Source organism: Neodiprion virginianus, chromosome 4, assembly GCF_021901495.1.
Source record: "Neodiprion virginianus isolate iyNeoVirg1 chromosome 4, iyNeoVirg1.1, whole genome shotgun sequence".
In the NCBI taxonomy this organism is placed as follows: Eukaryota; Metazoa; Arthropoda; class Insecta; order Hymenoptera; family Diprionidae; genus Neodiprion; species Neodiprion virginianus.
In genome coordinates, this window is record NC_060880.1 from 38,304,612 (window position 1) to 38,318,683 (window position 14,072).

Here is a 14,072-nt window from a genome sequence, read left to right on the forward strand (position 1 = left end):
TTGCGTCTTCGATATATATGTACATATATATTTTTTTTTTGCATTCAGTTTTCTCCACGCTTCTTTTATTCAACAATTTACCTATTTATCCTCGTACTTCCTGCCGTTAAAAATCTCGTCATATACGCTTATACAACACATATATATTTCACCATTATACACACACATATATATATATAGAAGTGTATGTTAGAATATTGTTACAGCCACTAAGAATCAATATTCAATTAATATTGGATGTTATTATCTTTATCGATATAGTAGGTTTTAAATTGTTATTAGTTTTTGTGAAAAAATTAACCGCGAGACAGACACGTTTGGTGTAAATTTATAATAACATTGTTACTATTATTATTATTATTATTATTATTATTATTATTACTACTACTACTACTACTGCTGCTGCTGCTATTATTATTGTTGTTGTTGTTATTATTGTTATTATTATTAAATTAAACACGTATATATGTATATGTATATATATATATATATGTATAGAAATAACGGACACACATTTTATCATAGAATCGAATGCACTCTCGAATTTCATCAGTCTCGTTTCGCGCCACTAACTCGTCGTCTGTTGTTGCACTGTGATTCCGGCTACACAACGATACAAAATATATTTTACAATTTATCATTATTAATTTTATTAAAATTTTTGTTGTTGTTGTATTTGTTATTGTTATTATTATTATTACTATTATTATTATTATTGTTATTAATCTTCCTTCTTCGCGCGTCGTGGTAAACTTATTTATACAGAGCTTTCGCCGTCCCCGACACACCTCGTCGAAAAAGCACGTTGAAAATGAAAATTGCGACTGTATTTTTTTTTCGTTCAAAACTTTTCCTTTCCTCGATACGATTTTATTCGCATATATTTCGTATTTTTTTTATTTTTTTTTTCCAGACAAACTCTTACGCGATAGAAATAATTTGTGGGAAAATCCTTTCGGACGGATGTGAGAGAAAAGTACCGTGAGCGGAATGAAAAAGGGGGACCATTAGGATCGCGTGACGAAAAAGTGATGATGTTGAGAAAGGGGAGGGATGTGAGAGAGACAATTGTTGGAGTAACGTAACATGTGTGATATACAAAATGGTAAACTAAAGGTTTGTAAATTTTATTTTTATTCATTTTTTTTTTCTATTCAACTCGTTTATTGATTTCGTTTCTCTTTTTCTCCCACCTAACTTTATTTCTACGTTATTTATATTTTCTTCCCTTTTCTCGTTGTTGTTGTTGTTGTTGGTTTTTTATTTTTTTTTTTTTTTTTTTTTCCCTTCAGTATTTCGGTCTTGAACAATCAAAAATGAATGACCGCCGTTCAAAATTGATTACCAAGTTACCGAAAATCGCCTAAATAGGTCACATTTACACCGAAGGCCGAAATCGCAATCATCATATATATATAATATATATCCGATATCTTGTTATAATAGAACGGTAGAAAAAAAAAGGGTAAAAAAAAAAACCATTGTACATCAATAACGAATATTTCATATCGGCTCCCATTTAATATTCTCTACCGCACGTTGCCAACATGGGGAAGTACAAAAAAAGATCAGTAACAGTAATACAAATTTTTTTTTTTTTTCTCCTTATTCAATACTTAATACTACATTTATTTACTATATCATTTTTCACCTTATTCTCGTAATTGTAATAGTTTCTTCTGTTTCCGCACTTCCGAATTGTGCGGAAAAATTTTTCTGGTTTTTTTCTTTTTTTTTTCCTTCTTCTTTTTTACTTTCTACTTCACGATTCTACTTCGCTTGTCTTTTGATTTTTTCATTGTCCCCCGATAGTCGACGTGGAGATCGATACAGGATTGCCGTTTTTTTTTTTTTTTTTTTTAACTTACTGTTTTATCCGCTATCTTGTTTTGTTACGGAATAATTTCAATTCTAAAAAATGGGTAACCATTATTAATTTTCACGTCACATTATTACAATTCACGAAAGAAAGATTTTCGTTATTTACCATTTCTCGATAAAAAAGCGTTAATACAATTACACAGAAGAACCGAATACAATGTGCGGACACGTCTGTGTAAAAATTTTCTTTCTCGGTTGCGTGTTTCTTGTCGTTCTTTGTCTAATTTTTTTTATCCCTAAGTTTGCTGTGTCAATTTGTTTTTTTTTTTTTTTTTTTTGTTTCTTTGTTTTTTCACAAATTTTTTCCGATCGAAGATATCTTTAGTAATGTTTAAGAGTCGAGGAGTGGCGGGGTAAAAGGAGGTACTCCCCGACGCCCAAAATATTACCAACGATTCATCGTTACTATTAAATTTCAGACAACAATGAAAATATCTTTATACTACGTGGTGGTGCTACAGTTATTAATACGTGAATAATAGTGAAAATAATAATAATAATAATAATAATAATAATAATAATATTGTAAATTTAAATATAACTGAGGTTTACATGGATTAATATAATAATTAGAAAATAAATAATTATCGAAAAAAATATATATATACGATGTGGATATATATATATATATATACATATATATGTATACGTACGTGCGACTGTATGTTTTTAAGTTATCGAAATCAATGTTCAGAGTATGCGACTTTTCTGTTTTATTCTATTTTTCCTGACCCCCCCCCCCCCCCCCCCCTCCCGCGATCAAAATCCCGTCAATACCTAAATATCTCGTGTAACGTTTGTGTTAGTTTTCTTTTTTCTTCACCTCTCGTCATTGAAATTCTTATGCGTGTACGTAGTGGTTTTTTTTTCTTTTTTTTTTTTTTTTGCTATTTTATAAAAGAAATAAAATTTCTTTCGATAAAACAGGCAACGCACAGTCGCGTATCATACTTGGTTCTTCTTCTTTCTTATTTCGACAAGTACGATACGCGTACACGCATACTTCTCATTACCGAGAGCAAAAATTTTTTTTTTCAATTCGTAATCTGTATCGGTGACAATATTAATGATAATAATAATGACGGTAATATTAATAATAATTATTATTATAATAATTATAAAACAGTAATAATAATATGCGGTGTGTGTTGGTAATAATGAAAATTCTCAATATACTAGCGCAAAAGAAATACGAAGAGAAAGTAAGAAAAAAAAAACAAAAAAAAAAATATATGTATATATATATATATATATGTATATATACAAGTATACAGATCATTGATTTTACGGAAATCTACAGCTAGTGTAATTAGTAATGTTGACTAATGTTATTCTTGGATATGAATGTCACAACTCAAAACACTTTTTTTTTTTTTTTTTACAGTAATATAGTAATATTTGGGGGAGGCGGGGGGAGGAGGGCCCACCCTATTTCCTCCCTCTCCGACCCCCACCCCACCACTTTTTCAGACAACGATATAATTAGTATACTTGTATACGTATGTACCTATATGTGTAGAATATGTATATATACATATATATGTATATGTATGTAAATATATACATATACTTTGTCGATCAATCTTTTTCTCGCTCAATAATAATCTTAAAATTCGTACTTTAATATAATTCAGTAATCGTAAAGTTGCAATATTTAATCGTCGTTTTGCCATAAATTTTTCTTTACTCTCTTTATTCGTCGCACTATCGCTCTATTTTTCGCTATCTCTATTTTACTCCTATTTCATTTAAACACATATAATATACGTATATATGTACATTTATAATTTAAGTTAATAATAATTAGTGTCAAATCGATCAATCGCATGGTAATTAACGAAAGTCTGTAAAGGTGTGAGATCATTTGTGGGTATATTGTATACTTATGCATACACACATATCCATATACAATGTATGTTATACATATATATTTATACATGTGCACATGTAGTTTGGGAAAAGGCTATACAAAAATAAGCTTTCAAAACTAACGTTGAAATTCATTTTGCAGGGAAGTTGTTTGAAAGAAAAGAAAATTGTAATGAGATGATTATTTTTGTACACCTCTTTTATACTCTCTCTCTCTCTCTCTCTCTCTCTCTCTCTCTCTCTTTCTCTTTCTCCGTTCATCTAGCCTAGCACGTTTATTTCTTCAATATTTTCAACCAATCTAAAACACAATGCTGTAACAATCTCAATCGTATTCTAGTTTGATTAGTTAAAATTTACTACGTAGTATGATGAATGAATTTTTGTTCCTCTTCCCTTTTCTTTTCCTATCAATTTTCATTACTTATACAATTACGACGTTGATAATTATAAAATTTTTTAAAAAATTAATCTACAGTCTATTAATTTATGTCTTAGGTTTTATGTGTAATGATGTTAATGTATTTATCTTACTGCACAATATAACTGGCGCTTTTACTGCGATTCGAACTCTATTTGAAATCCGTGCTCCGCGTTTTTATTTATTTTTTTTTATTTTTTTATTTATTCTTCTTACTTTATTCAACTTAGCGACGCGTTAATGTTAATATTAATATTATTACAGGTGGTCATTGATGAATCGGGATTATTCAAAACATAAGAGATTAACGAGAATATAAACGAAAATTGCACATGTGAAACTGAGAAAATGACGATGAATGTGATCAGATTTTCGGTTTCGATTCTCGTCATTTCCAAATACATACCAATCGGACCCTTCAATATTTGAATCTTTCGATATGAGATCGTTGAAGTTTCCGTAATGCGTCCGATTTCAGCAACAAAAATCTATTCCATCCTAGATCAAATTGACTCTGATTGCCAATGATTCAAATCTAATCACCACACGTTTGTACAAGTCATTCACTTGAATTTTTATGCTATTCTAATTATCATCTTTTTTTTGCTTTGTTTATTTTTACACGCGCGCTTGTGTTTCGACTCTATGAGAAGAAAGAAGATTCGAAAAAAAAAAAAAAAAATACGAAAGGAGGAGATAATGCATATAAAACTTTGTGCACAAGATTTCGCGTTGTTATTTCAATAACGAAACACGCAACAGATCTGCACGTAGCAAGTTAACGATAATTTCTATCGTCACTGTTATTGTAATTAACATTATTATTATTCTTCAGTTTTCTTCTTATTATTATTATTATTATTATTATTAATCAATATTATTTCACTGCCCGCTTGTTGGTGTATTACGAGGTACAGTGTTTTAACTTTGTAAATGAATAAACTTACACTACCGACGTTTATAAAAATACGTACATAGAATAAGAATAAATAGTGAGACAGAAAATTGGTTTTAAAAACGATTATCGGCAATGATACTTAGAATTTTATTGCCTGTAGGGCGCGATAATCGGCCCTCTCAAATTTGGTCGTCATATTTTCGTTTATTGTTAATTTTTACCGAGCAACAACATTCGTCACGGGAAAATAGAATCGTGCAGATTATAAATGCTATTAATTCATCCATTCATCATCATCATCATTATTATTATTGTTATTATTATTATTATTGTTGTTGTTGTTGTTGTTGTTGTTGTTGTTGTTGTTGCTGTTGTTGTTATTATTATTTGTATATTTATTATTATATTTATTCAGACTGAAGGTCGCTCAATTATGACGTGATGGAAGTTAATTGATATTTATAAAGTTATAGGCATCTAATCGTCAGTTTTTTTTCTTCTCTTTTTTTGTATGTATAATCGTATTGTATTTAGTTTTTTTTTTATTTTTTTTAATCTTTGTCCGTCAAGAGTTACATACAATTTATAATAATACCGCATACGAGGGAAAGGAAAAACATGATCGTGAGAAACATTGTTATTATACCTTGATAAAAGTATAATTCGTCGAACATGCATACATACATACACACTAATAAGCATATATTTCCTTTTTTTTTTTTTTAAAATAATAATTCAAGAGTTATGAACTTTCACACTTGTAAAATCAGTCGTTAAAAACATAGAATAAATCGGAAGAAAAACACGCCATTAAAAACAAATACGTAAAAAAATTCTATCTTATTATTCTAAGTTTAATCAATACGAAGACGAAAAAGAAAGGGCGAGAGGGAAGAAAATTACATCTCGGCGATAAATATTTTCTTCTTTTTTGCCTTTCTTTCGTCTGCACTGTGGCATAATTTTTAAAAAATGTCACTTTCCCCAAATTGAAGATTTAAGGCGATTATTGTACCAAAATTCAAAACGACGTTAACCTAAATAAAACAAACACAAATATATGAAATTTGAATATCGATTTACGATAGGTACCATTTAAAAATAGGGAGCAAAAAAAAAATAAATAAATCATTCTTTCGAATTTGTCGTTGTGTGAATCAAGCGAAGTGAGATAGAAATGAAAGAGGATAACTGATTGAATTAATAAATTTTCAACGTTCCGTGAACAAGCGAGTATGGATAGTGTATCTGTGTAGGTATTTTATTCTTATTCGTAGCCTTTTTTTGATAATTTTTTTTTTTTCCATCGACTAATCGCATTCTTGGCAGTTTAAAACGAATATTAGACACGAGAATTGTAATACTCGGTTTGTCCCTCGGTAAAAAAAATGAAAAAGAAAAAAAAAAAAAAGGAAATTAAAAAACAAAAATCAAGTAATAGGGAAAAGAAACGTGTGCGGAACAAAAAAAATTCTATGCGAGATATAATTCAAGTCGATCAGACGTGTAATCTATTAACAATAATAACAATTCAAACGTTTCCTTAACAGCCTTTCATTTTGTTTAAGAAAAGGAAAATTGTCCTTTTCCCCATTGTTATTTCGTTTTTTTTTTTTTATCCCAAATTTCATAATTCCCCTTTCATCTCTCATCTACGCATCATCAACGTCGACGTAATTCCGTTTGCAAATGTTCCAACAACCCGATGTCATCATGTAACGATACCAACCTACGTTATTATCGCTGCGTCGGTTGTTTTTATCGTTGCCGTTGTTACCGATAACGACGCCGTTATCGCTCGTCTTGTTGTTCTTGTTGTTGTTGTTTTTATTGCTGTTGCGATTATTATCATTAACATTATGATTATTAATATTACTATTATTGCATCGATTACACTTTCCATCTTCATCATCACCATCATCACCACCACCAACAACAATAACAACAATATTATCTTTGCCGCTGGTGCTGATAGCGCTGCAGTTCTTCTTTCCTTCGCTCATCGGCATCAAAGACAGGGAATAAATTCCCTCCGAGATGCTAACGGTCGGATTTTTCTTCATAGCTGGCATTGTTCTTGTTCTTGTCCTCGTCGTTGTTGTTGTTCTTGTTGTTATTGCTTTTCTTGTTGATGCTCTTGTTGCTGTTGTTGATGTTCTTGTTGTTGCTGGTTTTCTTCTTGATTTTCTTGTCGTTGTCGTTGTTGCTGTTGTTGTTGTTGTTGCTGCTGTCGTTGATGATGATGATGATGGCGTTGTCGTCGTCGTCGTCGTCGCAGCAACGGGTTGTTCACACATCTATACTCAGAGGCTTGACGGCTACGCCGACGTGATAGAGGGTGTCGAGGTTCGCGGGGTCAAGGATGGAGAGTTTCGAGGCCCCGGTGAAGAGCCCGGCGACAAACTTGTCATCGACGTATCCTCCTGAATCATCGTATTCGACGGACTGTGGACCACGTAGTGAGTCAATCTGGTTGGAAGGCAGCCGGTGTTCAGTTGGTAAAATTCAACCAGCTGCAGCAGGTCGTAGAATTTTGTAGCACCGCTGTCCAGCGAGTAGCAGTAAGTATCTCGCAAGTGGTGGTCCGTTATCTGGGGAGGGAAATTCAAGGAACGTCAGTCGTCGTTCATCCAAGGATTTGATAAGGTGAATAGGTTACAAAATGACTCCAAAATTTTTTCCAAAATTATCCAAAATTATCCAAGTTCAGTAGGTATATACAGCCGGTTCCGGAAACAGGTTCCTATACCGACATTGTTGCCGACACTTAGCCAAGACACAAACCATTTTCCAGAATGTTCTGACGGTTTGGGATATCACGACTTGGTTAACTGCCGGTAACAACAATGTCGGTATAGGAATCTGTGCGTGGAATCGGTTGCATTTACCTATTAGGCTGGCAGAGGCTCATTCAAAAGTACTCAAAATTGACTTACAAAGATCAAAATTTTTCAGATAAACCTGAAAGGTTTAGAAATGGCTTAAAAATGACCTCAAGTTACCCGAAGGTGGTTTGATTGATAACGCAAATTGACCAACGATAAGGACTGTTCAAAAGTGATGAAAGCCGATTCACGATGGTCAGGTACTGTAAAATTTTACTCTACTTTTTCTAATCCATTTATTGATTGATGATATTTTTCAGAACAGTTGTACGGGTAGCAAACAAGTAAAAAAACAAAAGAACAGGAAACGAGAAGTAAAAATCAATAAAAATTACTCACCAGTTGTATTTGAGTATGGAGAACTTTTCCCCCAGATTTGTAGGTCAAAACAAAAGCGCCTGGATTACTCCTGCTATCTCTGACGAGGAAAACTCTGCAAATGAGAAGGCAAAAAACAAAAAAAAAAAAAAGAATTAGTTTCTCGACAAGAATCGGTCAGAAATTATGTACGAGAAGTAAAAAATTATACTGTCAAAATTGTTGGTATAAAAATAAAAAGAGAGAAGTAGAGTAAAAAAAAAATCCAAAAATCCAATCCAACGTTTTGTTCTCGATACAAGTGTTTCGAATTTCAGACCATCGATTCATATCAGGCTGAATTTGGTAACGTTAGCGTAACGAAACCTCAAGGTCTAAAATAAATCATCAGTACTGTGCAATTTAATGACTTTGAAGGAGTTTTCTTATAAAAATTAAACTATATTTTGTTTATAACGATTTACTAAATCTCGAAAATTCCTAAAAATGCAAAAAAAAAAAAGAAAAAAGCGATTTATCTGAAACACACAGCATCGCGTTACAGTAACGTTACTAACTTAATCGTCATAAATTCGTTCTATCTGTAATTAAAAAAAAAAAAAAAATCATAGAACGGAACACTCTTAACGTGTGAATGAAAATGAATTCGATCCGGTAGAGGCGTGGAGTGAAATATTTTTCTAGGATATAAAAAACAAAAGGAAAACCAAGAGAAAGAAGAAAAAATATCATATTCCTCTCACCCGTCAACGGTGCCGTATTTGTTGACGAGAGCCGCAGCCTGATCTCTGCTCATGCCCCTGTGGAACCACAGCTGGGTTACATGAATACCGGCTTCGAGTTCCTGAATTTTTGCGAGGTTCTGATCATGCGGCGCTCGGGAGGAAGGCCTCCACCTACGTTTCCAGGTTGATCCTTCCGCTACGGCGATCGCCTTCGCCTCCTTCGGATCGTCGACGATCCTGCCGACGCTTCCGGTAAAGTCCATGGCGACGCGGGACCTCACGGATTCCTGAAAAGATCGATTTTCCCATACCATTAGAAAATGGTTCGATTTCCTCGTATATTTTTAACAGCAACGATAAATATATTTTAATAAAATTACATATACTTTATTGATATAAAAATCAGGTTTAAAACATTTACAATTTCTTTTTTTTTTTCCCCCTCTCAACTTTTCGAACGACGCGTTATTCTTACAGCAAAAACAAAAACAACCGACAGATGTAATTTCTGATTTATGGATTAGAATCGGGGTGGTTGTTTTTTTTTTTTTTTTATGTATATATATATACGAGTATATGTTTATATATGTATACACAGAAAAACCGTTTATCGCTCGGATAAAAAAGACGGAGTACAAGAGGGATTGATTTATATTGCCATCCGAATCGTCGTTCCTGTCCAACGTATAAGACTATCGCTGAGCTTATACATAATTAAATGTACAAGTATATGATTGCGATATTGTAATTTATCGGATACTCGTATAAAGTTTTTATTTTTTTTTATTTTTTTTATCTTATTTTCTAAATTATCGTTTTTTTTTTTTTTTTTTTCTTCTACAACATCTCAGAGTTTATAAATATTTATAATTCTGGCAATTTATTCGTATACACTACCGTATGAATTTATCAGTGATTGATTTTTATCATTGATTTATTTTGTACAAACGCAACGAACTGTGTTTCCTGGGATGGATTTAGAATCGAATAATAGAAGGAATAAAATTTAAAAAAATGTAACTCGGATAAAACAAATACATACGTTAATAACGTGGGCAGGACAAGACTTGCTTAATTTATTTATTTTATACGTATAATGATGCGATTGGGTCAACGAACGGCCATCTATTTCTACACCAAAGTTTTCGGCCATAATTTTGAAAGGGCGTTGCGCAGTCTTCGGGAAATTTATTATCGACATCTTGCGCGAGGATAGAAACGGAAACATAATTCATCCATGCTGCATAGTAACCAAAGAGAATTTATTTACACCCGTATTACATACGAAATGAAATATGAACTCCCATTGTGTGAAGAAAAGAAAAGAAAAGAAAAAAAAAACATGCAATCGATCGAAATTTCCAATTCCAAGAAGATTTCTTGAATCGAGTTTGATATCCTTTATCGTTAGACGTGGAATTCCATAATACATAAATAACTATAATGCCAGGTTATAATAAAAAGTCCTCGAGTATAAGTTGTCCGACCAAAGTTACACGTACACTCAACGAAATTGATCACGGTTTCAGATTTCTCGACATTTTCGAAGACTCCTCGATTAATTCCATTTCACTTAGCAACAATTTTTTTCCAATTCTAGATTGCAGAGAGTTTCACGCGATGACAGACAGAGCTGTTGAAATGATCGAAGCGCGGCGCCACCTGGCGGAAAAATTTTCAACTCCAACCGCGCTCGTATTTAGGAATAAAGTTAATTTTTTATTCCACATTTTATTCCCCTTCGATTTCAGGCGATAAAACGAGAGTCCGACAGCTTGCGCAAAGTTCTCCGAAGTTCAATACCCGTAATATTCGGCCGGAGCGATCAGCTGACGGGCGATGAGGCCGCCATATTGGCTCAGCGTTTCGACGCCCGGTATTTCCATTCCTCTCGAAAGGTTTCCGTTCGGCCGAGCGTGAGATTCGTGTCTGGAAGGATATCTCCGGAGGGCTGTCGAAACGAATTTCGTCGAGTGTACTTCCCGCAAAGCGTCGATGGTGATTTCCCAACGAATCCCAGCCGGTAGGGCAGGCTGGATTAGAAGTTAGGTTAGCCTCGCGAGAGAAGAGAGAAAAAAAAAAGAGAGAGAGAGAGAGAGAGAGAGATATTTCTCAATAGATTCAGCTCGCGTCTACTACCCACTCCGTCGAGACTGTACGCGTTGAATAGAAAATAATAATTTATTTGTTCGCGGTCTCGCGGCGAGCAGACAAGACTCTTTCTTAACCACAAACCGACGGCCCTGCAGGCAAGCACGTGGTGCAGGCACGAACGGTCATGCATTATTTTGCCCACGCGTTTCGAAGCCGCTACCGTATTCTTACGAAACAAAATACACGCAGAGAATTATTACCGCCTTCGTTATTACGCGCGTGTTACGAGGAAGAAAATTTTTACCTCATATCGTGTTTTCGGCAGACGGTAGCCGGTTTTCAGGGCCGATTTCTCTTTCTTTTACTCGAGGAGTCGTTCGCTCGGAAATCGTATGAATTACTACGATTCATTGACGTTGACTTCGAGCGATTTCTTGTGCGTCGAGTCATACCCTCGGAAATGACGAGAAATTAAAAGCGAATTACTGGAATCGGTCGGAACGTTGAGGAATCGTTGAAGACCGGTGAAAATCACTCGACGAAAGCATTTGCGCGATGGGATAAAATTTGATGGAATCTTGACGAATTCAAACAATTGTTCGTTTACCGGAAAATAATACAACGATTTCTTATGCGATTCCCGATGCTTGTCGCGCGATTTCTCAAGCCCTATCACGTGCTCTAAAGTGATTTACAATGACTTGAAATTATTTCCGTGCTTTGGATTGTTTCCTCCGTATTATTTCGAAGAATATTTCAGTCGCCCAACTTCCCAGTATTCACGATTCGATTTGCATTTGCAGTTAAATTTATGACTTCCGTGAGTGAATGGCCCCTATTTTTTACGTTTCATTATACGAAGTGCTGCCTCTCGCTAATCGCCTGCCTAATGGCGCGCGACTTATACACGTAATTGCACATGTAAGTGCCCAGGTTTTCTTTTATCTGAAAGGTGACGGGTCGGCTACTCGGTGAATTGTTCCACTCATCGAGTGTCCGTTACACGAAATTATTGAAAATCACAAGTACGACTTTGAGCCGCTTGATATCATCGATAAGAAAAATCCGTGCGCTCGACTCGAGGTTTCAATAATCTTCATGAATTTTTATATCGTGCAACCACACTCGAACATCCCGATCAATTATATTCAATTAATTCAAGATGTAGACGAGCCGATAGAATATCGCCGGTGGAATAAATCTCGTCCACTTTCAAGTGGAAGGTCATTATATGTATGAGCTATAAATATGTTATCGCACATATGCCTAAGCAGGTTACACGTGCAGCTATTACTTGTTACTTTGTGCGAGTATATCATACACGTAGAAAATACCGCACACGTCGTTAATGCGAACGTTTATCGTCTAGACGAAATGGAATTACATCGTTTGTCCCGTGCAGACAGGAAACTCTCTGGTATATGTAACACGGTGAGTATAACGATGCAGGTGGATGTCGAGTTCCACGTGTAAATGAAAATCCTACCACTGAGTGACTTGTGACCGAACGGACAGCTAAGTAAAGTTTCAGGAGCAGCAACATAAATTGGCCTGATATCCGAAAGGCGAAAGCCTGTCAAGTTAAAGTGACGAGAAAAAAAAAAAAAAAACAAACGGGATCAAACGTTTTCCTCGTCGTTGTCACACCTCGTCAAATACAGCTATAGAACGATAATAACTCAACGTCCGATTTTCCCGTCCTGAAATTCTCGCGGAATTCCAAGATTTATTGGCCAAATATCAGGCTCAACATTTCCGGTTCCGCGACGGAAATAAAATAATACAATTATAGAATGGGACAAAAAGAAATAAAAAAAAATAGCTTTGAGAAACATTATAACGTTCGCATCGACGACGATAGCGAAAAATGAGGAGATAAATAAAGTTTTTAAGGAAATCGGTGAGTCAGAAATCAGTTTTTTTTTTTTTATCGTTTGTTTGGTTTAAATTATATTTTTCAATCCCGTTAATATCCTTGACCACAAAACTTCTCGAGACTGTACTGACGTTGGTTTTTGATATGGAGAAATAAAAAAAAAAAAACCAACACTCGTTATTGAATTAATTCTTTTTTATGCGTGAAAACTTTCCACGAACTTGTACAAAGCTGGTGAAAATTTTCTTAATCAGAGTGATATTCGTATGATAAATTTTTACGAGCTTGAGTAAAATTTCTTTTACGAGTACCAATGTGACGTTTAATTACAAGAAATCTAAGTAAAAATTTTTCACATTACACTAATGAAAGGTGAATAAATTTTGACAAAGCGAAAAATATCGCGGGCTGAAATAGACCGAATCTACTAGATTCGTTTTCCAAACTTTCGTTTGTAATTTAGGTATATTCGTTTCACTTAAAAATCTTTAGTAAAGTCATCGTATAATCTTGTAACAATTTTCGTTACATCTCGTTGTGATGAAATTAAGAAAAACACAGATTTCGAATTCGGATTATAAAACTTCATCGTCGAGTACAAAATTTTCGTCTCCGTTGTATCTCTTTACAAGTACGCCGCCGAGAGATGAAAAAAAAAAAAAGTAGCAGAAATTATTAATTTGTTAAACCGGTAAATTTCACTGTAAACAATATAAAAACAGTTCGTCAAAAATTTCGTCGCGTCAACTAGAATTTTTCAAGTTTAACTAACGGCTTATATTTGCTTACAAATTTGGGAAATAAATTCCACTTGGCTGTATACTAGGAAAATTTTTGCTGCAGTTGCGACTTTTTTCGCGCGCATGTGCGTTCGTGTGTGCGTGTGCCGCTTCGCATTTTACACGTTATGCAGATGTGCGTCGGCTGCACCAAAGCAGCAGCAAAGCACCCGGCTGTGTTGCCCGGCGCGACGGTTTCGGATCGATGCTGGCTGGACCAGTCGACTTCCCCTTTCGTTCCCTCCCCCGAAGCTGCAGGCCACCCCGATGGCCTTGACACTGCAAACATCCCTGGGACGCGTTACGTGCATCCGAGACTCTTCTCC

General features: G+C 34.5%; 2 protein-coding genes and 1 long non-coding RNA gene across 11 annotated transcripts in view; 1 reads left to right on the plus strand and 2 right to left on the minus strand.

Annotated features, from left to right (window-relative positions):
- Nucleotides 1–1,053: 1,053 nt before the first annotated feature.
- Nucleotides 1,054–7,366, minus strand: LOC124302144 (rho GTPase-activating protein gacK-like). The gene is made up of 2 exons (XM_046757972.1): nt 6,882–7,366; nt 1,054–1,255 (listed from the first exon to the last, which is right to left on the minus strand). The coding sequence occupies exons 1-2, from the start codon at nt 7,364–7,366 to the stop codon at nt 1,138–1,140; spliced, it is 603 nt and encodes a 200-aa protein (XP_046613928.1). The 3' UTR covers nt 1,054–1,137.
- The window catches only part of LOC124302140 (growth factor receptor-bound protein 14-like), a 304,566-nt gene continuing 291,779 nt past the window's right edge, over nt 1,286–14,072 (minus strand). For all 9 annotated transcript variants that reach the window (XM_046757964.1, XM_046757963.1, XM_046757960.1 and 6 more), the window contains 3 exons: nt 9,016–9,284; nt 8,294–8,387; nt 1,286–7,660 (listed from right to left, as the gene is read on the minus strand). In XM_046757964.1, the coding sequence (XP_046613920.1) occupies nt 7,388–7,660; nt 8,294–8,387; nt 9,016–9,284 (636 nt within the window). In that variant the 3' untranslated portion in view covers nt 1,286–7,387. The remainder of the gene's footprint in view (nt 7,661–8,293; nt 8,388–9,015; nt 9,285–14,072) is intronic.
- LOC124302146 (uncharacterized) lies at nt 7,575–8,330 on the plus strand. Its single transcript, XR_006907639.1, has 3 exons — nt 7,575–7,715; nt 8,025–8,154; nt 8,220–8,330. It is a non-coding gene; the product is annotated as an uncharacterized LOC124302146 (long non-coding RNA).